The following is a 26,774-nucleotide window of genomic DNA, read 5'->3' as shown; positions in this document are numbered from 1 at the left end:
TGGTTCATTTCTCAACTTTCTTTGAGGTTTATTTCACAGTTGAATCTGATTTAGTCGTGACCAGATGGGACGTTTGATATTGTGCTCTTGTTCGAGACGACAACAACAACTGATAATTTCCCTGACAGGGTACTGAAAAAAGACGGCGTTTTGATCACCCAATTGAGTGATGATCCTTTCAAACAACCTCCGAGTTACAAGATCAAGATCGTATACCAAAGTAGATTTGAATCAACAATTGTGGGAATGAGGAAGATGGGTGTCACCGATTCTAGTGTATCGTTTCAAAATTTTATAATAAGAATAATAATTTTTTCGAATTTGTGTAGATTCCTGGTTAGCCATAAGTTGTAAAAAATATGTTTTTATTTTTTCTAATAAATAGTATTAAAACTTATATTTTATTTAGAGTTTATTTTATAGTCTTTGAAACCAAAAAAAAAAATCAAAATTGTTACAAAATTTTAATTACAATTTTATTTTCTTTATACTATTTAATATTTAAATTTTAATATAATTCAATGCGCTTTAAATATTATTTAAAAAATAAAATTTCATAACCCCTTATCTGAAATTAATTAAAATTAACTTTTAAAAAAAACAACTGATGCATAATCATAAAATAAATTTATTTTCAATAATATATTTGAATTCTCATTTAATTTTTGTCTTGCTTCTCTTAATTATCAGCCATTGTTGTTAATATTAGGTAAATCAAAAATAAATAAATAAATATATATTTGTGGTTATATCCTTGCTTGTAAATAAAAGTTATAATAAAAGCCTTGATACAAAGAAAATCAATTTGATTTCTATGTTAAACATCTAAAATATGACAAAGCATTTAAACTGATCCTTTAAAAAAAATAACTAATTCTATTAAACTGATGAACTAAGTAAGTAATACATGGAATGGAACATGTTTAGAAAATGAAGAACAATCTTCTTAACCTCTTGTAAACTAATGATTGATTCATTCAATCCATATCCATGAATTCATTCATTCATTCATTTCCAATTAATAATATCTCAAATGTACACATACCTCAGAATTTACATAATTCTTCTTCTATACGATGATTGATATACAACAAACAAGCAAGCAAACAGCAATATAAACAAGTGCCTGCGCAGATGGATGATTGATTAAGCTTAATCCATAAAATCAATGCTAGCTTCCGCTTCCGCCAAGGCAGCATCATTTTGATCTAACAAAAAATCGCAAAGCTCCAGAAGTTGATCCGCAAGGGGAGGAATACATGGGTTGCGACCGTCGTTGTATTTGTGAGCGTTGTATGTTATTTGCCAAACATCGTGCCTGAAATCCTGTCTATTCTTGTACCCTAGATTCTTTATCTTCTCCCTAATTGTCGAAAGGTTCATCGGTCTCTCTATAATCTTTAGATAGTCTGGAGCTTCTTTCTTTGTCACCGGCTTAAGAAATAGGTACGATATATCCGTTCTTGCCCGTAGGGTATCCACTATGGTCTCCAATATGTTTGACAAACCAACCTGAAGAAAACAACTTAAATGTCATTTTACCCAAATAACCCCTACATCTAAATAACAAGGTTATTTCAAATAACCCTAGATATCAAACAAGGCCTGGCCTGGCCTGGCCTACATTAAGAACTAATTTTTTATCAAATTATTTCAAATATAAGGCCTTCTTTATTTAATCAAGGGTTAATATCCAAATATTCCATAATCCAAACATAAAATCAAATATATTTTACTCATTTAGGCTTTGTTCGGATAATCAATATGTTATTGAAGAAAAAACACACATAAGGGGCATAAAATATATAATTTTGTTTTAAAAGAGATATTTGGAGGTATTTTGATTGATGATCTGAATAATGTGATATTTGGGTATATTTGAGACTAAATTCAAATAACTCAAGATTGAACAACGCCTTAAAATCTAAATAATCTATTTATGTATTAAAACAAAAACCAACATCAAACAAGCTCGAACTACATTATTACTTACCTCTCCACCCCTTCGACGTTTTGCAGGCGGAGCATAGTCAGCACCATATCGTCCCAACTCTACAACCGACCTCCTCTTTGAAGCCCGGTGGTCCCTCTCTGGTAATGTTAATAGCCTATCGTTGTTGTTGATCATCCTCGGTGGGAGATCATCATCTAACAAGTAATCATCTCTCACTTCCGGTTTCTTCTTCTTTTTCTTCCTCTTCGCCTTCTCTAGTTCTTCTTCCTCCCTCTCCCGTCTTATATCTTCTTGATATCTTCTAAGCTCGTCTAATTTCTCTTGCTCTTCATATATCCTCTTTTGCTCGCAAAGCCTCCTGTTTCTTTCTTCTCTCTCCCTCTCCTTCTCTTCCCACCACCTTTCATCTTCTCTCATTTTTCTCAGTGCCGATACCTCAATTGAACTCTTTCTCTCCTGCTGCTCGTTTTGTGGCAATTCCACAATCTTCTTTATCTTTCTATACTCGAAACCCGAACTACCTTCCTGACTTACCTGGTCCGCATTAATAACCTCTTTCGGTTGTCTAATAATGATCTTCTTGCGAGACTGCTCTCTATCAGAAGAAGAAGGCCCGGGTGGTTTTATCACAACAGAAGGCTGCCTGTGAGACTCGACTTGGGAAGAGAACTCGTGCTCTGTCTTCTTGGAGAATGTTATTTTGTTGACTTTGACTACAGGTTTATTAGTCATAGGCTCTGAATATTCTCTCGAGTTCACTGAGGGTGTAGGAGGGAGAAACTTATCTGAAATCTTGTTGTCAGTAGAGGAGCCGCATTTCACTTTTAAGGTTTTGGTCTTTGAGGTTGACCTGTTATCATCTTCTGGGGCTTCTATCACAGCAATTTTTGTTGCTCCTTTCGATATAAGCTTTTTCACAGTTTTTGGATGAGACTGATTAAGACGATCAGGGGGTATGGGTGTCTTTTCCTGATCCATGATTTCAACATATGCTTCTGTATCTTCTCTATACTTTGGGCAGTGTTTGTTTGTTCTCATATGCCCAAGCTAAGAGAGAGTGTAGAAAACAAAATTACTAAAATATTGCATATTGTTCACATGGGACTGGCCGTATTTGAAAAATTAATGCACATACCTGGCCACATGCTCCACACACAAAACTCTCTCTGGCTGATTTCTTTTCTTTGATGCCCTGCGCACACACAAGGAAAAAATTGTACCGACTCAAACTAGTTACGAAAGAATAAAAATCAATTTAAACTTCGGCGATCATCCAATGGGATTGTGGCCCCATTGTTAAACTTTTTAAATCCAAGAATTTAAATTAGATACATAGATAAGCAAACAATATAAATAGATAAATATCACATGGGAGAAAAAACAATAATACTATTACCTATTATTACAAAATTCTTGCACTCAGTGCTGAATGTCAAAAAATGGAATGTAACTTAATCGAATATCTAGGTTTAGTCAGATAACCAAGGCTATTCCTTATGCTGCAAATGTTCATGGAAATGTCAACTGACTGTTTTTGTGGGAAAATCACGAGAATACAATGGACACTCATCACGAAAAAGGCATAGCAGAATCCAAGAGAATATAATAGTACTTGCTCCCCAAAATGAAAATTAAAAATAAAAACCTTCCCTCTCCTTTCGAGACATAAACTTCCACTAAACACTCAATACAAGGAATGCAGAATAAAACCAAAGAGTATAAAGGAACACTTCCTTACAGGAGTACCCCACAGTCTCTCAAATATAAAATTACCTTGATCCCATCCCCCAATATTTTAACCTTCTTGGTAAACAAGCCAATTCGCTCCATATCCATGTCATCCTTTCTCATTGATTTTATTTTGGAAGATTGGCCCTTCTTAATATGGATATTTTCTTCCTGCCACAGAACAGTTTAATTGTTATGTGATAAAACCAAATGCAGTCAAAGGGCCATATGAAATTTATTTACCTTTTTAGGCTCTTGAACAGTATCGTCTTTCAGTGAGAATTCAACAGACTTTGCTGTGGTTGCACTCTTTTTCATCATTGTATTAGTTTTCTTTGGGTGTTCTGCATTTTCTATATCGAGACTGAACTCCATGCCAGGTGTCACTCCATTATCATCTGCTACAACCCGAGTTTTCTTCTTCTTCTTCCGCTCTGACACATCATCTAGAGAAGAAAAAAAAAGTGAAATTCCACCAACACATGTCAAAAAGAAAACAAACAAAAATCCACCACGGACTAAACATGGATATTTTTCAAACTCCATACCATCCATTAGCATCCGGCATAATTCGGCTGCTTCAGCAGCTTCATCTTCATTCTCTTCCTCAGCCTGAGCTTGCGATTGTCGTCTTCTCATCTTAATTCCCCTTACACCATCGACTTTATCATGTTTTGAATCAAAGTTACCATCTTCCACTTCGAATTCTTCAGCATCAAGCAGATTTTCCAAGTCACCCGCAAAGGAATCAAGATCACTGTGTGCTTCCGTATCACTCTCAAATTCATCACCATCAATGGCTGCAAGGCTTTGAACCTGTCGATCCCAGATCTCCTGGCACTTCTCCCTTGTCTGCTGCTGAAGTTGAACAAAAGACATCCGTTGGCCACGTGCATACTTGTTGATAGTAGTTGCATCAACCTTCACTCCTGTTGAAGCTTGTTCACTCGAAAGCTTTCTGATCATGGCAATTCGATGCCATCTGGTCAGTTTTGCAATTTGTTCTTCTGGAACATTGAACTTAAGGAGAACCTGCAATGGAGGAAAAGCACTGGATTTTAATCGCAAAAGTTCAATATCAAATGTAAATCTTACAGAGAAGGTATCATCTTTTGTATGCTACTTTGAGGACTATCCAATATGTCTTCTTATCAAAGGATTTTGCTGAAAATACTAACAAAACTGACACAATCAAGTATAAGAACTAATGCAAACAGTCTTTGCCCCATGGTCAGATAGGGAAAAAAGGTATTTGTCATGAATCTATGCAGGGCCGGTCCAGAGAATCGGAGGCCCAATGCGAACACAAATTTTGGGGCCCATGAAAATTAAAATAAATATACTAATTCTAAACTTTATCAAAAATAAAATATATACACAAATTAAATATATAACTACTATATAAAATATATATGTAAAGAGATAGAAAATGTTGGCGGAAATATAATTAGTATATACACGTATGATAAGAAATAGAAAAGGGGATGCAACAGGTATGGAAAGAGATAGATTGATAAATATATATTATATAATTAAAATTTTGGGGCCCATGAAAAATGGGGGCCCTATGCAGTTGCATAGGTTGCCTCACCTCCCGGCCAAGACTATTATCTATGTTAATTCCACATGTTCAAGGGATTGGAGTAATAAAGCATCAAAGAAAATACAATTTTCAAAATGTTAATTTCAGGTGCATTGGACAAAGTAATAGAGAACTAGATACTGTCATTGTAGCCCTGAAAAACAAAGTGCCAGAAGGAAAATACAGGTTTAACTGCATTGGACATAGTATATACGCTATGAATGTCTTTCTTTGTATTTTAGTTGATGAAGTGACTGATGATGAGATAAAGGGTTATTTGGATTAATCCAAACAACCCTTCATCAAACAAGGCCAACATATTAACTACCAAAGTTACTCTTCTTCGTCAAGAAAAGAAGGTTATTGGACGGAGTGAAGAAATTAGGATTGCAGCATCATGTGATGACTGATGAATAAATAGAACCTAACCCCTCAAAAATGAGTGTGGTGAGCTTACCTCTCGAGCAGCTTCCATGCTCAGTCTACGTAGATCAGCATCTGTTCCAGTTACAGTAGAACCTCCACGAGTAATAGCTACTTTTTTCTTTGACGGTGCATTTGATATTGGTGCCTTTGGAACTGTTCGAACATAACTGAAACCTAATCCGCGTCCAGATGGATCACCAACACCAGTAATTTCTAACCGCTCAATATTATCCCTGTCCTGAAAATAAATATTAGGAGCATCAAATTAGAAGAACATTGATATAACCCGTACACATAAATATTACAGTTGAAACTAATTCAAGCATGCACAGTGATTTGGTTAAATATAGATGGTCACTGTCAGATGAATTTAGATTTAAGAGAAGCAACGTGAACAAGAAAGCATGTCAATTTCCACATTTAAGAATGAAGCTTATTGTAAGAGTTCATATTCTTCACATAGAACAGGGAAAGAAACTTCATGGCAGGAAATAGTTCACCTGGCTTGTACATACAACAAAGTTGCTACTCAAGTTCCATGGCGTTATTTGCAACTCCCTTTCTATGTGTGATGCAGCAGCTAAAGCAATTGCTTCATCCGGGAGCTGACTCATTGCAGATGAGAGGCCGGTGGGCTGAATTAACCTGGTAATTCCCAAACGTTTCAGCCTATACTGTCCAGCTAGCATGCTTTCATATGCACAAACCTGTCAAATAACAAACAAACATAACATGTCATAAATTACACAAGAAAAATCATATGGATTTTGAAGACCCGACACAGACATTTGACAAGATGATAGAGTACTATAAGAAGCCAAAATGAAATTCACCAAATCTTATCCCATTTGACAGTAGAAAATACACATCCAACTCCTTTACTTGATTTTATATGTTTGAACTAGCACCATTTTACCAGTAGATTGAGAGCTAGTTTTTCATAATAAAGTAGTATGAAAAGTATCTTCAACAAATACACGCCCTTCTTTATTTCTTATTTCACATCTTTATTGGGAACTGGTAAACCAAGAGATGTAAAAGGAAAAAATTTATGTTAGTAACCAAATATGGTACATTTTTCTTTTCTCAATAAACAAAAACAAAAGTCTTAGAGGTCACATTTTGTCTTATTTCTAACAGAAGGACGATTGGCACAACTTCTAGACAAAACATAAATAACATAATACTTCAAGGGCTATTTTACTAGTTTGTGTAGCAGATAGCTCATCGTAACCTGTAACAGTATAGCCCTCGTCAATCTGGTGAATGAACAGAAAGCTTACATTTTCTGGTGTCACCATCCTCCTTAGTGCCTCCTCCAGTAGAAGGCTGAAATTACGCCTCATGACCCAAAATAGCTGTCCATTTGATCTCCTCTGTTTATGTTGTACATACATGAAACCATCCAAAAAGATTAGCCAAAAAAGTTGTTGGAAGTGATATTTTGTTATGCAACATATATAATAAAATAAAGCTGTCTGAATTATCACATAAAAGGAAAATATAACATCACTAACTAATATGATTACCTGCAAATCAGCACAGTGCTTCAACCTTTTCCTCAAGAAAGCTTCAGACAAGCTAGGGAAATGAGCAGACAACTCGTCTGCACGAATACATGGAAGCAAACCACGTTTCCCCACAGCCCAAAACTCACGGTATATGAACACTAAAAGCCTGTTAATAATGTACGCCTGGACACCTTTAGATGCTGGACTCATTACCTCTATATGCGGCTCCTAAAAAATAAGAAGGATTTAGCTAAACCAGACAACATCTCATGGCCATTTGGTTTGAAATAATGCAAATTGATTTAACACTGGATAATAATAACAAACTACATTTTTAAATATATGGAATGATATAAATGCTCTTTTGTGGGAAGACATACAACTCCCAATTATTTTCTTGGAAAGGCAAAGGATTCATTGGAATGGGCCAAGTTTGATAATTCCACACTCCCCCTCAAACTAACAGTAAATATAGGCATAAACAAGTAGACCCAAAATCATTATTTCAACACAAAAGGATTGGCTTTGAAGACAATTGCCAAAGAGAGGGTGATGTTAAACTTCAAGCACAGTGAATTCGTGAAGTGTATGCAAAATGGCGACTGCTGAATTGACATAATGAACGCAAAAAGATGCAAAACAAGCTCAAGATTTTGGGGTGTGCCAATTTGAGATTCCCTACCACCAAATGAAATGACCCGAGTAAATTATAACATAAGTCATATCAAATTTGCAAAGTCGCATGTTTAATATCATGTTCCAACAGTTCATAGACTCCTCATGACTTCCATGTGCAACAGATTAACTGGATTATTCATTGTTAAATAAGATAGAGCTCAACTATTAGTCGGATGCATATTAATCTAGAATCGAGATAAGAAATAGACTAATGACGTAGAATTAAGATATAGTTGAGGTATAGTTGAGAAGAGAAGACCCTAACTGCTAGGGTTGAGATACAAATTTGAGATGAGAAAAGAGAGAAATCTGAGGAGAGATAACAGATCAATCAACTAATTTTCAGTCTCCTAAATCATAACCACTCCTCTATTTATACTATTATACTACTAAAAGCCACTCTCCATAACCATCTATCCTTGTAACCGCCAGACCTCTTAACTCCCTTCTTTAATTCTTCCTTCTTCAATTTGCCTTACCCTATCTCTGGTATCATGGTCAAGATCAAAGTTAGCCTTCACTTCATAACTAACACATGGTACATGATACTAAGCTGCCTTATTTACATAATGTTTTTGGAATATTCTTGTTGAACTTATAAAGCAGGTCATTTCCATTTGCACACTTACTTGGAGTGTTATTCCATCATCTTGTTGGGTTTATTTTGGCATTTATGATCTTTTTAAGCAACTCTCCACAAATTACTTTTTCCATTTAAACTTTATGAGTTTTTCACCCTAGAGGCAATCAGCTACTGCTTCATCTAATGAAACAAATAAACCCATGAGTACTGCTGGAAGCACCATGTTAGGCTACCTCCTGATCAGTAGCTTATTATAAGAATCAATTCCCCAATCCATATTCCTATAGGAAGCACATAAAGAAGCAGCATGACGAGAAGCTGATAGAAAACAATTCACGGGCGCAATAGAATGAAAGCATGAAAAGCAATTACAAGCCTCTTCTACCAAAATAAGCCATTCTAACCTGCTGTCCAACAACATGGAGCCCATCTATCCTTCTGATGGAAAGCTTTCCTTTAGCAGACCTAACCAGCAAATAATCTGTTGTCGACACTTTGTGAGAGAAAATTGGAGCTCTGTACATGTTGGTTTCGAGACATGATTGACTGCAACCAGCTTTTATATCACCAAGAAATGGAGATTTATCAGCAGGGTCAAGTGTAATAATAGTCCCCAGAGTGTTGCTTCCATTGCGCAACAAGTTCCCAGTTTGATCTCCAGGGCTAGTTTTTTGATAGTAAGTACACAATCTAGCACCCATCCCTGCATTTCCTAGCAGTAGAGGTCTTTCTTCACAGTACCTGCATGGAGAAATTCTCAAGACAAATTACTATGAAGGTGGTCTTAATCTATAGTACTATTGTTGCAGGAGAAGCAAAATGAGAACAGATGCTTCCACATATGGTCATTAAATAAATTATACTATTAGATTAAAATTTGTCCTTCTGTTTTTTACAAGCATTAATCGTTTATGTAAGCACAATAATTCTCTTTGAATTCTCGTATTAAGCATTACATTGTGCAATAAAACAAGTTGAACAAGAGACAAGAGATAACAGAAGATTAGCTAAACAAACTATGGGAATCTACAAATATACACTATGTAGATGGTATGAACTAAAATACATTTCTAGTATGACATAATTATAAAGAAAATTTCCCAAACAGCAGATTTTCAAGGACTTACTCCATGAGGAATACATGGCCATCTTTAACAGAGAGATCAGATTTCTTCTTGAATGCCCCAGGGGGTCTCAATGCCTTGTTTTCACCAGGAAGCTTCTGAGCTCTTGGCATCAGATGTATCTTTGTACGAACAAGATGAAGCAAGGAGTTTGGTCTCACATTTTGTGCAGAAAGAGATTCGTGATCTTCGAGTTCCCTTCCAGAATAATATATTTTCACTGACTCCATAGGTTTAAAATCTACATAAAGAAAACTTCAATTATATTATGAATAAGAAACAGGCCATGGTAAATCCAACAAAAAGGAATCAGAAAGTATGTTTTCTAGCATGGAGTTCACACAAGAAGACAAACCTAGCTTTTTTGAAGCTTTTGCTTTGACAGAAGAAACTGTCTCCTCAGCATTTACATGAAGCTTACTTCCTTTGCCCCCCAAGCTCTTCAATATAATTTTCATTGGTCCCTGTGTAGAGAGCTTCGCTTGTTCCTTTACCACAACCTCGTTATCGTGTGGGTACCAAAGACTCCTTGGGCGATGAAAGTTAGCAATATCTTTACTGCAAAAATAAAAGTTAGATGCTTTAATAGATGGTATGAATATTGCAATCTTAAGTGACTTCACAATCTGCAATTTGTTTTCCTACAAAGATCATGCATTACACGTCAATAAGTTCTCCCAATCAAACACATTAGGCTCCACATGTTTATATCATGCAAGTAATAGATTGTACAAAGCCTAAACTTAACACTGATTTGACTGTTTCAGTAATTTAAAGCTGGGACAAGAGCTTATAGATATGCCCCATTCTATTGTATAAAGTTCTCTGAATTTAACTTTTCCCTCACCCCTCTTCTTTGTAATGTTCAAAAAGTTGACTTTTTCAAAAAAAAAAACAAAATTAAAGAAATATACAAAGAAAGACATTCATAGCAGCTAATGAATATGATTGACAAAATCCATTCAATTGATAACTGAAATCAACAAAGGTAAAACTAAAAGAATTGAAATACATAACATGAAATTGAAAGTTGCATAGCTAGCTCCAGTAGTACTAGAAAGTGCACAAGGATGTATAGAAAATTTTATTTTTATCCATGTAAGATAAACTGCTCATCACATAACATTAGGTGGATAGTGGGTGCCACCATATAACACAAAATATTGCAGATAATGAGGCAGCTGTATAGTAAAGATCCATCTGAACATCCCCTCTTCTAGCCTAGTGGCAACAAGAGGTGGATATCCCCCAGGCCTCCATGAGGTCCTGGGTTCGAGCCCGTCAGGCGGCAAGTTCTGCGCCTGGTTAATTGGTTAAGTATGTTTGCGGGCTATATACTTAACCCACGGGGATTAGTCGCACTCCATAGGAGCAGCGGAACCCAGCGTTCTCAAAAAAAAAAAAAGATCCATCTGAACTTCTTGTATCTTCATGATGCAAGGCAGAATTTTCAACAACAAACAAAAACATAACAGTCAATTTTTTTAAGTGATTCATTTTTAGTACCGGATGCACTGCACTAGAAGAGGAATAGTACAGAAACAAATCACAAAACATGAGACAGAATACGAAAGAGAAAATGATGCTGAAAGACAAAACAAGTACATAAAACATATAATGCTTACTTGCTCAACTTTGGCTTCATCGTCTGCAGTTTAAGGGCAGGTATTGAATGCAAAACCTTGACACCATGAGCAGTGCGCTTCTTGGAATGTGATTTCAATTGTTGAGACACTTTCCTGTTTGAATAGTACTTATCGTTGGCAATGTTGAATTGTGCAACACTTACAACATTATGCCCATATGGCTCTACAGAATCCCCAGTACCCGACTTAGAAGATTGAGTTATGAACATTGCCCCAGCATGAAGCTGGAGCTGCTTACCATCCTTGATGTCCAGAATTTCATAGAGCATCTGTTCATCTTGAAGATCAAAGATTAGCTTTGGTTTTGGGATGGACTGATGTGGATCCCAAACTATCCTATCCAACCAAGACTCTGCTATTAACTCCCTATTCTGCAATGATAGCCTGCTCAAATGATTAATGATATCAGATTTTTTAGTCTCTTCGGAGGTGCCATCCTTCCCAAAATCTACACTGTCCGCAACATCCATTATTGATGTTGATTCTAGCCTTAAATGCTGGGGATGGAATTTTTGCTCCAAGATCTGGTCTCTTGCACCTGAAATTTCGTTTGCGCCAAAGGGCTCCACTGATATATGACAGCTACTAAGGGAAAATCTGAAATCTTTTTCATTTGAATCTTCTTGGCTCTCTGCCTGGAAATTCGGCTGGCCAATTTCACCCTCTGTTTCTGCATTGAAGATCGCTTCAGAATCAGGGTCAGGACTCTCACAGCTCTCTGCAGCATTGCCACTCATGGCAGGGGAATTGTCCCATACAATATTATTTTCCCAATCTTGCAGGTCAAGAAGATAAAGTTCACCACTCAATGAAGAGCTCCACTCAGAGAAAGGATCTGCTACTACATCCTCTTTCATAGGCTCTGCACTAAGATGAGACTCCTTGCTTCGTCTAACTTGTGGACCCAGAGATGAAGCAACCTGAGTCATATCAAGATTGGTAGCATCTGATTCAGCACCCATAGACATGGAATCTTGAATGGCATGAACCTGCCTCGGAACAGAAGAAACTTGGCAACGACTCCTTAAGAATGACTCTTCATCCTCTTCAACAATGTCAGAAGCATCCATAGATATGTATCTCTCTGGTAAGTAAGCCAAAATTGAACAGAAAATACAGCTTATACAACAAGGAGATAGAGACAAAAGGATGCATTTGCAAAAAAAAAAGAGAGAAGCAACAAAGAAATCTAAGAGGAGATAGGCTTTCCAGTCGTACACCTGAAATTGAACTACAAATTACCTTTGAGAAATATGTATTTGTTGTCTCTCCTCTCAGATTTCTTCAAAGGTTCAAAATTGCCAAAAATCTCTGAGAAACGCAAAATTGCTGATCCATCCTCTATGCAAAGAACAGGGAGCGAGGTTGATTTTCTTTCATCGGGTTGCTCCTTTATATCTTCTAGCTCCTCCTGATAAATCATATAAGACAGTAAAAGCAAAAAAAAAAGTGATAAAACATGCTGTTAAGAAAGAGGGAAAGAAATGAACAGTATCATACCAAATCAAGAGAATCATCCTTCAACATATCAGTTTTACATTGAAGAAACACTAGATGGATTGAACCAATATAAGTTATTAATCGGCATTCAACAGCGCTCTACACAAACAAAACTGGGTTTTGAAGGTTTGATTATATCAACAATTTGGATAAGTTATTGTTTTTTTCTGAATAAGAAAGAAGTGGAATTCAAATTCAAATCTTCCTAGAAACAAAGAAGTCTTTTCCATCAAAAAAATACTTTGGAATTCCCAGTAAATGACACGCCAACTGAAAAAGTGACCTTCCTTGCAAAAACAAAAAGGGAAAAGTAAAATCATAGACTAGTAAATGCAAATTATTTACACCTAGTAACTAACTTTTAACATTTCAAAAGAAAAATATTTGTTATGTTTGTGTATTTAAAGGGCATGACCCATGAATATTTAACGCAATTCATTCCTTTCTTACTTCTGCAAAAGGACCTAAAACTTTGAAGTAATTCCAATTAATTATCCATTTTAAATTAGCAACATAATAAAATATGGAAACTAACAATTGGAAAATGATTGGGCATTTATAATGGCAGTTCAAAACCAAATAAAGTTCCCACAATAGAAGACACAAAATAAACCTAAGAAATAAAATAGAAAACAGAGAAGAGAAATGAGTTATTATGACAGCAGACAAGTGAAAACTGAGTGATTAGTAAAACATGTGGCTGGTAGAATGAAACCAGCTATTTATATGATAAATTTGGAACTTCAGAAGTATACTATTTGCCAATGGGAATCTTAGAACTCCATAGATGGACAAGGTGTAGGAAATAAGTTGAATATATGAATGATAACTCCATCTAGAACTGTGCCATAAGTTCATTGAAGCATGGAATAGGTTGTGATTTGAAGTGACAGTAATACATGGCACAATATCATATCAATTATTCACATCAGATTTTCCTCGTGCCTTTATTTGGTGGAGCAACAAATAATAGGCTTTCACATCAACTGTTTATAGAGATTTCAGCTGTTGTAGTAGTTCAAGATTTCACATAATATCCAGTGGCTAACCATATGCAATGATGACACAAATGCTTCAACTAAGATCATATATTTATATCAGTTTAACTCTTACAAAAATATTTCAGTAATTATTACAATTTAGACGTGTAAAGGACCAAAAGAGATCAATGACAAGACAGAGACGTAAAATATGCAACAGAAAATCCTGAGAGTCACCAGCAAAAAGAAAGTGATCCTACACCTACCTCTATGTCATCTGCTGAATCAGCTGATATGTGCTCCATCTCCGGCGAGCTGAATGAGTTATCATCAATAGGGTGTTGTTCTCCTTCTGAAACCACTTCCATACTATCACCGAGTGGACCTGAGATAGAGAACACACCCAATAAACCAGTGGTGAAATAAATCAGGTTGACATATAGATATAATGTTGACCAGAAGGTCCAAAATCTCACAACTTTATGTGACATCCTCTGAAGTTCATCTTACTGGAGTATGAAGGGATACACATACTAGTATGGATCATATGAGAAACTAATGGAAACTTGAATGTCTTAACTGAAAACTGTCCTGCCTTTAAAATTAGCACAGTACTCAAATGATTCAAGTAATTGGCACTGTATATTGTTAGTCCGTAAATTCAAATTGTGGAGAAAATAACAGAAACATGTATCACATGATTCATATAATGAACAGGCTTCAAAGAATAACTAATATAATTGCCAAGTAGTCCTCATACCCTGTCCATAGTTCATATATTCTATCAGCTTCTTTTGGACAATATCCCCATCTAACTATGCCGATAAAATGAAAAAAAAAAACACTTTTCACTGTCAATCAAGTACAAGCTTCAAACAGCCAGTTTGTGGATGCTCTACTGCCTAAAATATAGATCTACTTATAAGAATGGTGATATCTGATGTCAAAACTATAAATTCAAAAGCCACGGTAAGACAGTTAAAGTGATAGAACATCCCTTGAGCTAAAAGACCATAATAATCTGATACAACTTGGCTATTAGATAGGTCTGCAAGCTATGAAAGTTGTTAAGAGATTAAGGAAAGATAAGAAGATATAATATCCATAAGAAATAATTAGATAAGTCTGCAAACTATGAAGGCAAGATTAACAAAAAATAATTATATTAATAATAAAGTTCTCTAAGATGTAACGTATCGCTTCCTCCTGCTAAGCAACTAAAGAGGAAACTACAGAAATCATGCTTGGGTAAAAGGGGAAAACAAAAATACATAACCCATGTAAGATGACAAATAGGAAGAAAAAATACATAACCCATGTAAGATAACAAATAGGGTGCAATTGATCACGAGATCACATGAAATACCTGAATGAATGTTATCATTTTTAGCAACAATGTCCACCAACTCATGCTCTCTTTCAATATCATCTTCATCTTCATCATAATTTTCATCATCAAATACAGAAGTTGTTTGCTTTAAGTCAGACAATGGAACCTCTGTAGAGTAGAAGTCTTTTTTGGGCAATAAATAGTCTTCTTCAGAAGCAGCCTGTACCTCTGGTCCCTCATACTGTTCATCAATGTCCTCATAATCAACAGCATCTTCTGCCTTCTCACCATAATCTAGCAGCACGAAACAATCAATTCACAACAAAATCAGATGTGTAATTGAAGACTTGTCTATAACTTGAAACAAAATGTTCATGAAAGTTCGCAATTCTGAATGATATGAAAGAAATGACTTGAGGGGAGCATAAACTTTATAGAGGATAATATATTGAATCTATTATAATAACTACTTTGTGTGCAGAAAAACTGAAACTAAAGCATCCAAGGCATTTGGGATCTTACCCATTGTGATACATTAATGGATCTTTGGAAAAGATAACAATAGTAAGTCTATTTTAATGATGATCATATGAAAAACATGTGAATTAGCAAGTTAATTTTAGCAAATGGATACACCATTGATGTAAATCAGCTTCATATTCTACAGAAGGAAATCACCTTCAATGGAAAGACCATAGAAACCATAACAATGGAAGATTATCTATGTACATTATTTCACTTTTACACATTTGATCTAGGGAAAAACTGAATCCAAACAACAGATCTAGTGTGGCTTAGTTTCAAAAGAACATGCTATCATAATTATAGATAGCATTACCATGGGGCTCTTAGTGCTCATATGATGTAACTATGAGTGTCAACCAGTCTACACTACCCATTTAAACTGTGAAAGTGAAGAGAAAAGTACACATGGATTAACTTTTATGAACATTTCCTCTTTTTGCTAAATTAAATGATGTTCATGTAAACTTTGACCGGTCACTACACCAACGATATGTGAAGAATGTCCTTTTCTAATGAGGATCTAGAGGAGAAAGTTTACATGGAAGCTCCAACAAGGACTACTCAAAAAGATATAGAAAGGTTTGTAAACTCCAAAAATACTCTATGGATTAAAGCGGTCCCAACCGGCTTATTTTGGTACATTTGCTAAATGTGGGTAACAAACAAGAACAGTCCGATCATATTATTCTAGCATGGAATTTAGCAAAATATTCAATGATAGACTTGTTTTAATTGTCTATGTAGACAATATTATTATAACCCGGAATTTTGAGGATGAAATTAATTAAAACAGTAGCTAGCATCAAGGATCTGGGTAGCTTAAAGTACTTCCTAGGTATGGACATAACTAGATCAAAAGAGATAATAGCATTAACCCACCCTAGACCTACAAAAGGATCTGGAATGTTGTGTTACAAACCAAATACCCTTTTAGATCCTAATAAGAATATTATGAAAAGAACAAGACAGTCCACCCGTGGATAAGAGAAGAACAAATATTGGTAGCCAGCTTATAAATCTATCACATACAAGTCCAGATATTTGTTATGATGTAAACACTGCAAATCACAAATAACCCAGCTGAAATGCACATGAAAACAACCCTAAGAATAGTGAGTTATCTAAACTTCACAATAGGCCTACTTTTCAAAAGGAGAGAAAGAACTGCAATCTATACAAATGCATATTATGTGATCACTATAGTAGACAGAAGGTTCCCTATTAATCCTATGTATAGGGAAATCAGTAACATTGAGAAGAAATCAGTTGTTTCTAGAAGCAGTGTTGAGACAAAACTAAGATCAGAAGCTTGTGGTATATTCAAAGGACTATGGCTTCAAAGATTGTTGGAAGAACTAGAAATACTTGGCAAACTACCAACAAGGGTGTATTGATGACGGCTAGTTAACAATTTAGCATGAAAAGGAACCCAATTGACAAAACCAAACATTTGGACATAGACAACATTTTATTCTAGAATAGATTGAAAGTGAAATAACCAGGTCTCTACAGATTTATTATGCACATAAAAAGCCACCCCAAACATTAAGAGACCGCATGAAACAAGCACACAACCTCACCTTCTTCAGCAGTATCAGCAGGTGTTCGTTGTGATTTTGCTGACAACTGAAATATAAAATAGGGACCAAAATCACTATATGGAGAAAGTAAAATGAAGGATACTATACTGAAAACAAAGAGAACTTGCAAAAGATGGAAAGAAAAATAACAAAACAGAAACTAAGTTGCCGCAAAAAATCACCGAAACTGAAATTCATCAAATATAGTTTGAAATAAAAGAACACAATGTACTTACGTCTATATCTGTTAGAGTTGGACCAAGCTTATCAGCAAGTGCAGAAAGATGCTCCTTAGCATCCTGCAGCATAAAAGTAAAAAGTAACATTACAATTTATACTAATAATCTGAGAACATTATCCAATCCAACCACATTATACTCAATAAAGACGTGAAACACGTTTAGAACTCTTAAATGTACAAATATTGGTTTCTCGTACTTGGATATGAAATATGTGCAAAAATATTAACACCGGGAAATGCTTCTTTTCACATAATCAATGAGAAAAAGCTGTTTTTGGCTTGTACATTGAGCATGCCCATTCACTCCAAATTTAAAGTATAATAGGTCATAAATCCATCATTTTCTCAAGTCAATATCACACATACAAATCCAATCAACAAAAAATCATATAATTGATTCGACCATAAAGGACAAAACAAATGAAGATGTGAATATAACACATCAAGAACCAAATATTCCTGCAATGATATACCGAGGAGATGAAATATATTTACGTGGTTCTACAGTGAGATCCCAATTTAGAGGACAGTAAAAGAAGCTATACAAAGCTCATTGAGCCTTTGATCATACAATGTACAGAAGCTACATTAGTTGGCATCCACATTCACCAAACATCACCAACTTAATTGTAACTAGTAAAAAATGAGACAAAAGAAACAGCAAGGGAAAGCTTAAGGAATATTGCAACATTCCAATTAGCACACCACTCATCCAAGCAGTATAGAATCAGAGAAACATGTCTTCCAAAAGACATGTCCTAGAAAATTTCCTTCCAATACTACCACAAATGATCCTTCTCCGTGACGAATATATGGCTCTGTCATGTTAGAATTATACATTAAATAGTGGATAACTATTTTTTTCTTCAGAATAAAAAAAGGGGGGTAACTATTTTGTTAGTGGGTGTTCGATTATCCTGACAATTGGCTTCTACCACTTGTTGTTGGTGTTAAATTCTTTCAAAATAATTGGATCCTTCTCTTTGTACAAAAACATCCTCCATTGCTCCACTCTGTCTCAAACAAGCACCTTATCTCCTCATCGGACACATCAAACTAAGCAAATGGAGCTACTGTGACTCAATCCAGTGTTATTGACTCAGTTACTCTCAAGTATGCTATTTGCACAGAGCTATGCTTGATCAATCATGGAAGATAAAGATGATTGCTAAGAAAGACAATAATTGCCATATCTTTAGCAGGAGTTGTAGACACCACATTTCAATCAGAGAAGAACTAACTTTTTGGATACAGATAAATAGTTCAAAACTTAATTAATTCCTAGACATAAATTGTTTTTCTTTCATTAGTCATATTCTTCAACATGGTTTCTAGCTATTAGGTTTTATTAAATATACTCTGGTCACAGCAAAGTGTTGGAAAAACAAGTCAAAGTACACAATAAGATGGAAAACCAACAAGGTCAAAATAAGTCCAGGGAAAAGAAAGATCACCTCGTCAAGGTAATCAACATCTAGATCACCCGAATCGTCAACATTGCCAAACATGAACCCCAGCAGTTTACCCTTACCAGCTTCCTCATACTCATCCTCGTCATCTAATAAAACAAAAGGTAAACTTATGAGAAAAACAACCTTAGACATTACAAGAGAACATAACTAAGCATTCAGCAATGTCCAAAGAATACAAGTCAGATGTGATTGCAAGTAAACAATACAAATTGCCAAAGAACCGTGTGTCACATTCCACAAACTTAACACAGGTTTGAAGGAAGGCTCAATGCCATATGCAAGTGTAGCAACTATGCCCATGAGCTATTCATATGAATAAAGTTCTTATACTCTTCATAGGTGGTATATGAAGACCTATGAGCTAAAGTGTAGAAAATAAAACCCCTAGCAACCACAATAACAACCTCGAGTTCAACTGGCCCGTATAATAACAACTTAAATCCATTTTATATTAACTATCAGTGACCTGGCAGTAGTGTGTTACACCAGTTCCTATATATGAAGATGGATCCCTATTCAATAGCTTTGAATTCGATGATATGGTGTCTATCTTCTCGTCTCATATTCAATTTAAATCTTTTCTCATCACTTATCTCAGTAGCATCATTACTAAATTATGTAAATGGCAAATCCTATTTTTAGACAATCAACTAATTACAAGTCCATAAGACTGTCTCTAAGTGAATTAATTCAAAACAAGAACATCACCATGAATATACAGAAACAAAAGATATCATTGTAGAAGGTTAAAGGAATACCTTCATCCCTGCCATCTTGGGAGGTACTATCAGAGTCATCCCCCATAACAGAGAAGAAGCTTGACTTACGTGTCTGGTCTCCGCCTCCTTTATTCCTCTTTTTCGTTTTTTCTTCTTTCACCCAAGCCGGAGCTGTAGCTAAGTGAAAAAGACCTCCTCACAGTTTCCTCCCTCTCTTTTCTCCTGCTTAAAAACGGATGTGGCTGATACGAAGAACGACTCCGCACGCCTTCGCATTGGTGGACACGATCGGCAGGACGTTAGGGTTTTGGGAGACTTCTTTTGCGATTACAACCAAAGTAATGGACGGCGATCAGAAGAAGAGGTACGAGCAGGAGATTCTGGAATTCGCAGTGGTATTGACGTTGGCACTGTTGAATCTGTTCGGTCTGGTCGACGGAATCCTGATGAGGATGAGTTGGACGAGCGAGTTTTTGGTTTGGCAAACGGTAATCAGTTTGCTGGTGGCGGCGGTGAATCTTCCGGCGGTGAATCTACCGGTGGTAATCTGCTTGCCGGTGACGGCGGTGAATCTGCCGGTGAATGAAGCTTTGTTCTTCAGAGGCGATAATGGCAGGATTCTTCTCACGCAGCACATTCAAGGCCCTAACCTCTTTCTCAGCTTTTATCCTCAGCTTTTATTTTATTTTATTTTTATTTTATTTAACTAATTAATAAGTTTCTTTCATAATTTTATCTGAAATCTTAAAAAAAAAACATTACAATATTGTTTTATATATTTATAAAAATATATATATTAGTTTTAAAAAATTAATTATATTTTGTTTAAATGGTGATTTGATGATTAATTTTTAAAAACTTTTTTTATTTTTTTATTTTTTTGTTATTTTTAACTTTAATTAATCATTTTTAAAAACTAAATTTATTTTTTTTAACTGATTATTATTTTTATAAAAAAATTTCATTTAGTTTTTTTCTGAAAGTAAATTTTAAAGAAATTATCTAATTATTTTTTTAACAATAAATTGAAATTTTAATTTTCATATATCCTATATTAAAATTTAAGCAAAAACAAATATCAATTATTAAGAAATAAATTAATTAAATATTATTATAAAGAACAATATTTTATAAGAAAAATAATTTAATTCAAATATGGATTAAAACTAAAATTATAAAAAAAAAATATTAAAAAAATAATCAGTTACAAAATTCTGAAAGGTAAAAAATATTTAAAAAGATTTGTACAAAAATAACCCAAAATAAATTAAAATAAATTTGAAGAAATAGTGGTTAAAAATATCATTTAAAAAATAAAATTTTAAAAATATAATAGAGGATTAAAATTGTAATAAAAGAAGTCAGGTCACTATCTAGACACCATGTATGATATAAATAGGAATAAGTGATAATATGTACTTTAATGAATTATTTCAAAATTGAAACAAATTTTAAACAGACAACTATTAATTAATAACTATCATATTTAGTAATTTTACGATATTATTTCATTCATGAAAATCATTTGACTTGGATAAACATATCATTAATAAACAATTTTTCAATAAGCCAAAAACTTCACCATCATATAAAAAAATCTTTAATTTATGTATTTAAAAAAAAAATTATTACTAAATTCACGAGATAATGAAATTTTTTACTTGCAGAAGAAAGATTAAATAAATCTGCCTAATTGTACTCATATTTTATTTTAATATATGTATACTCTAGTTTAATTAAATTTATTTTTATTAAAAAATATTGACAAATAATTTTAGTTTTACAAAGAAATTAGGGTTAAGGAAATAACTTGATTTATAATTTAATTTAATATATTAATGACTTATTTAATATAACTTTATTTGATAATACATATTTATAATCTTTAATTTTATAGATGTAAGTTAAAATATATTTAAAATAGTATATTAAATATCAAGCTTATTTTAAAAATAAATAAATAAATATGCTACTCTAAAATAAATCACTAAAAAGTTTTTTTTGTGAGATATGTCCTCTTAATTTTATAAATTTAATAAAATTATATATATATATATATATATATATATATATATAAATACAAAGTTACATTAGTTTTTCATTTTTTCCTATATACATTAAACTTTATATTATTTTTATCATAATTCATCATATTTTTTTTTAATGTATGAGATTAATTTTAATAAAAGTATAATTATATTTAAATTAATTATAAAATAAAAAATAAATGAAAGAGGAGAAATATATATATATATATTATTGTTAGCAAATTATAATTTATTATACATGTTACAAAAAAAAAAATACTATTTATTTTAGTTATTTTTATTTAATATTTAATTTATTAAATTATTTAATTCAATATTTTGAGTTTATTAACTAATATGATTAATATAGAAAAGTCTTTATTGCATTTTTTGAATATTAATTTTAGTTATTATCAAACAAATTCAAATATTGAGTTCTTAAAATTTAAATGTTTTTATTTGTTAATTTAATTTTTATCTTTAAATTTTTAAGTTAGTAATAAAAATTTAGAATTTAATATATTATATAACTTAATTTTCAATTTTATCAAACTTAATAAAATAAAATCTAAAACTAAATATTATGTTAAAAATAAGTTTTTTCTTTGTCATCAAACTCACTATCACCTATATATATATACACTCTGGTAATTTTTGTTTTGTCATTTTATCATTTAAAATAACATGATTTTTTATTTTTATTTACTCAAACAATATTCAAAAATTAAATAAATAACAAATTACCATTAATCTATCACAATACAATACTTATAAGATTTTTCTATTTTGATTTTTTTATTTAATCCATTTGTAATAAATATTTCATAATTCAATTTTCTGAACCTGATTTTTTCCTTAATAAAAATGATTTTGTTGGTAAAAACTATGTTATTTTTTTTATATCACATTAAAAAAGTGCATTAAAGAACTACATGACATTCATACTTTACATTTTAAGAAGGTATAAGAATTATCATCTACATTCATACTTTACATTTCTCATGTTGTTTGTTCTACAAAATTAATTTTAGGCATCAATTTATCTTGTAATTCTGAATGCAGAGCGATGATGAGACTATAGATCACTTGTTCGATTGATGCTCGTTTATTAGTGCGTAATGAAAGAGATTCTCAAAGTCTATGGAATTAATCAATTTCCTTTTAGAATGAAAATATATCAAGGAGACTGTCATCATCAAAACAATGAATGATAATTTTTCTTAAAATGTGTTTAAATGTTGCTCTATTTTAAAGTCTATCATGTTTAAGTTGAATGAAACACGAAAATATATATATGTGAGCAAAATTTTAGTCTACGAAAAAATTGGAGAATTTCATATAATATATAATGAAGTAATTCAAATGACTTTTTTAGGTCGCATTAATAGATATGTGTTTGTAGTTTCAATTTCCTAATGCAATTGTTTGAATGTTTGTATGTTTAAAATTAAGGTGAGGGTTTGTTTTATTTAAATAATTTAAGTTGGTTTTATCATCCTTTTGAGTTTTTTTTAATGAAATTACGCTGAGTTATTTTTTTTAAAATAAATAAATGATATGACATAGTTAAAAATGTGTTAATAAATACTTTTTGAATGGAACAACAAAATTATTAATAATAAATTTTTGTTTAACAGTACTTTTTTGAATGGAACAACCAAATTATTAATAAATTTTTGTTTAACAGTTTAAATTTATATCCAACAATATGGTCTTTAATAAATGTTCTGTTGTTATATACATAATATTTTTAATTTAATATGTATATATTAAAAAAATTAATAATATTTATCGTTCAAACGAAGTTCATGCTCTTTGGATTGATTTCGAGTTAATAGGTAGTTTGGATTGGTTTCGAGTTAATATGTTTTATGTTCCAAATCTTTCAAAACATTAATAGGGGTGAATTAGTATGATATACTGTAATTTTTTTTATCTATACCTTATACTTTATCGAAAATTTCGATATAAAAATATTTATACATTACTTTACATTGATTTCGGTACTATATCGATATTATACCTTTAATATATAACAATTATATTAATTTTAACAAAAAAAAAAAATCATAAACATTATACAAAATTAAAAACTAAATGTATTTATCCTAGTTAAAATTTAATATTTTTAAATTTAAAACTCTTAAATATTAAGAATTAAATTTAATTATAAAATTTAGAGTTAAAAAAAATAAACATAAGTATAATCTTAAAACTAGACTAAAATGTAGACTCTACTAGGTTTATTTTGGAAAAAAACAAAAATTTTACCGTAAAATAAAATTAGTATTAATTTTATATCCGTTAAATAGAATGCCTAAAAATTATATATATATATATATATAATAATATTACAATATAATTATATTTTAATTTAATTTTCAAAAATAAAAATTTTAATTTATAAATATTATTTCATTATACCCAGTATACTTAAATTACAAAATCTCATACATTTACTTACCAATAATTTCGGTATAGGTAATACGTCTTACTTTTTTTCGGTACCGAAAAAATCGATATTTTCGATATATTACGGTATGATATTTTCGATATACCTATAATATCGGTAATTTTTCTACCCTAAACATTAATACTAAATACATTGTTAGGTTAACAACTTATTTTTCTCCAACTTGTTATCATCAACTAAATTTCACAAAGAATATGCAACAGTTTGTTTGTTATCGTAGATGCTTCAAAAACATACCGCAAATGAACAAGTGAATCCAAGAAAAAAAAAACAATCCTATTGAATTTCGAACAGGATGATCCAATCCAAGACCAAGTAATTACCAATGTTGTAATCAAACTCTTTCTTCAACCAACAACAATGCTTCAAGCTCCTCTCTTCTACGCTCCAATTCCTGTTTGTTCAAGCACAATCAATAACTACCAAGTAGTAACATGAAAGTAGAGACCCACCTATCACATCATGCAACCGAATTTGAAGAGACTTACTTGAAGATCCTTAACAGCTTGGTCTTTTGAAACTTCTTTCTTTTGACGAAGGCGTTTGAGATGACCAATGCATAATACACCCTGACATTTATTATTGAAAGCCTAAATCGGTAATGCAGTCTTGTGTAATAAAGTGTTGTCGACAATATTTGGCAAATTTGTCATCTTACCGAAACAACATAAATCACACCACAGCTTAGGAGCATAAAACACGCTATATTTTGGAGAAGAACAAGGTCCTTCCTGTCAGCATTATCTTCTGGATAAGCTCTTGTCATCACAGCAACACTGAGGCAACAACAGGATATATATTTTGAATGAATATAGTATCATTTGGAGTTTAAGTGCTCATTTGATTTAGGTTTTTCCCCTCTCTTTTTTTTTTCTCTCTATACATCACCAGAGCAATTAGCGAATAAGATGAATGCTATCAACCATACCTAAGCAATTAGCGAATAAACTGAATCAAACCAACCCTAATATACACAACAGACTGAATGGAGAAGAAGATTCTGTAAAGATGTTAGACTTCTAGGATGATGATTCGGGGTTTTGAGTCGCTTTGGGGAATTTGGTCCCTTCTAATGTTTTTTTTTTTTTGTATCCGTAAAAGCAAATAATAGTATATATACATAATCCACACAAAGTTTCACGTCAAGTTTGTTTATAGATGCCCAAAAGTATAAACTGAAACGAGAATGCCCAAAATCAAGTCATTCACTCTCTATTCAGTTTCTTTCTTTCTTAGTCTCGTTGTAACGTACTAGTCTACAGATCTAGAATTTGTATAGAAGAAAAAGGGCATAAGCCTGCTTTTTCAGATTTATAACTACCTAAATACAATAACACTACTATAAGTATTAATCTCCTTCATCTACTAATCACTATATTACACTTATACTATTTAATAATGTATCTCTAAAACGACTGCTATAACATTCTACTCAATCTGCATAAAGGGTCTTTGCAACATCTATTGGATTTCCTTGATAATTATAAAGCAATAATTGAATAAGTAATAAGAAAATGATCGAGTACATACAAGATCAGCAGCATACCCCTGGCCGCCCAGTACTCCAGCACCTGATATACGAAAAGTTGAAAGAAAGATTTGAATTGTTGACAATCAATCTTGATATATAACAGAGATCTTCAAACATCAAAGAACGTGTTACATTTAAAACAATAAATCTTTGAATTATTTGACAACAGATTTAACCCAATATAAAACATGTTCGGCAGAAACAAGAAACTTACACCAGGGACATCAAGAAACTCATATCTATAGATAAGATTAAGATAAAGTTCTTGAATTTCAAATAAGATTCCTTTTTTTCTACAATTCCTCCTCTTCCAATACTTGTGTTTCAATATTTAGTAATCTTCAAGGCCAATTTCTTTGTTTCTCCAGCCTAGTCATATCGAAGTAAAAACAATATAGAGAACCTAAATTGATTGCTTTTGTGCTCTTATAACTTTGATCTTGATGACGAAGAATCAGTAGTCACTCTACTGATGTCCAAACCCTAGGGTTACAACAAATGTATCATATAATAACAAAAAAACTCAAACCTTACAGAACTTCATGATGAAACCCCATTCTGTCTCAGCAACAACTGCGAAAATTGCAACGACGACCGCATAACAACGAAATATTCCATCGAATATCTACATAAATTAATGACAAAAGAGAAATCAATATGAATTCAGACCGACAATTGAGTATAAAGTTTTTGAAACGAGGTGTAAGGGAGTGGAGATCACATCTGAACCGTTTTTGAATGAGCGGACAGCTGAAAGGACGTTAACGACAACACAAAGAACTGCAGCAATTGCGGTTACGACGCTAAAGCATCGACAGACAACCAAGAAAGGGTCAGGTCTGGCTCGAACTCTGACCGGATTCGATGAAGAAGTGGAAGCAGCATCTCCAGGTCTCAGAGACGGTGAATTATCCTTGTCAATACTTCTTGCCATTTTCCCGCACTTTCTTAGACGCGAGAAAATGCTAACTGAGGTCCGAATCACACCCGTAACAAAAACCTTAGGTTTTGAACTGTTCTTCGTTCTCAGTTCGAATCCTCAGAATGTTGACGCGAAGCATGATTTCCATTCGGTGATTGGAGATTGATGATGATGGTTCTTTCCATTGTTGGATTGGAGATCCCTCACCTGCGAGTCAAGAAATCGCAAGGATAAGGACGCGT

General features: G+C 33.0%; 2 protein-coding genes across 2 annotated transcripts; both read right to left on the bottom strand.

Annotated features, from left to right (window-relative positions):
* Positions 1-986: 986 nt before the first annotated feature.
* On the bottom strand, positions 987-20,212 carry LOC124937705 (transcription initiation factor TFIID subunit 1). The gene is made up of 21 exons (XM_047478014.1): positions 19,619-20,212; positions 18,843-18,946; positions 17,384-17,446; positions 17,148-17,193; positions 15,079-15,336; positions 13,979-14,097; positions 12,475-12,643; positions 11,212-12,316; positions 9,942-10,144; positions 9,590-9,827; positions 8,867-9,203; positions 7,220-7,429; positions 6,974-7,066; positions 6,191-6,397; positions 5,722-5,928; positions 4,231-4,714; positions 3,926-4,128; positions 3,728-3,853; positions 3,090-3,146; positions 1,994-3,001; positions 987-1,512 (listed from the first exon to the last, which is right to left on the bottom strand). Exons 1-21 carry the CDS (start codon positions 19,662-19,664, stop codon positions 1,153-1,155), a joined length of 5,643 nt encoding a protein of 1,880 aa, XP_047333970.1. The 5' UTR covers positions 19,665-20,212; the 3' UTR covers positions 987-1,152.
* Positions 20,213-24,214: 4,002 nt separating this feature from the next.
* LOC124940049 lies at positions 24,215-26,774 on the bottom strand. Its single transcript, XM_047480527.1, has 6 exons — positions 26,332-26,774; positions 26,140-26,235; positions 25,610-25,650; positions 24,738-24,855; positions 24,568-24,648; positions 24,215-24,473 (listed from the first exon to the last, which is right to left on the bottom strand). The coding sequence occupies exons 1-6, from the start codon at positions 26,542-26,544 to the stop codon at positions 24,414-24,416; spliced, it is 609 nt and encodes a 202-aa protein (XP_047336483.1). The 5' UTR covers positions 26,545-26,774; the 3' UTR covers positions 24,215-24,413.

This window comes from Impatiens glandulifera, chromosome 5, assembly GCF_907164915.1.
Source record: "Impatiens glandulifera chromosome 5, dImpGla2.1, whole genome shotgun sequence".
Classification (NCBI taxonomy): Eukaryota; Viridiplantae; Streptophyta; class Magnoliopsida; order Ericales; family Balsaminaceae; genus Impatiens; species Impatiens glandulifera.
This window is presented reverse-complemented; position numbering and strand designations above follow the sequence as displayed.

What these genes read in the sequence shown, in the direction of transcription:
- LOC124940049 (XM_047480527.1), bottom strand. Translation starts at nt 26,544, where the DNA reads ATGGCAAGAAGTATTGACAAGGATAATTCACCGTCTCTGAGACCTGGA. An exon ending in CATTCAAAAACGGTTCAGAT is followed by an intron (nt 26,236 to 26,331) that starts GTGATCTCCACT and finishes TAATTTATGTAG; the next exon opens with ATATTCGATGGAATATTTCG. An exon ending in AGGGGTATGCTGCTGATCTT is followed by an intron (nt 24,856 to 25,609) that starts GTATGTACTCGA and finishes TTGTTGCCTCAG; the next exon opens with TGTTGCTGTGATGACAAGAG.
- LOC124937705 (XM_047478014.1), bottom strand. Translation starts at nt 19,664, where the DNA reads ATGGGGGATGACTCTGATAGTACCTCCCAAGATGGCAGGGATGAAG. An exon ending in AAAAGCTTCAAAAAAGCTAG is followed by an intron (nt 9,828 to 9,941) that starts GTTTGTCTTCTT and finishes TTCTTTATGTAG; the next exon opens with ATTTTAAACCTATGGAGTCA. An exon ending in GGATGGTGACACCAGAAAAT is followed by an intron (nt 6,398 to 6,973) that starts GTAAGCTTTCTG and finishes GTTATTTGACAG; the next exon opens with GTTTGTGCATATGAAAGCAT.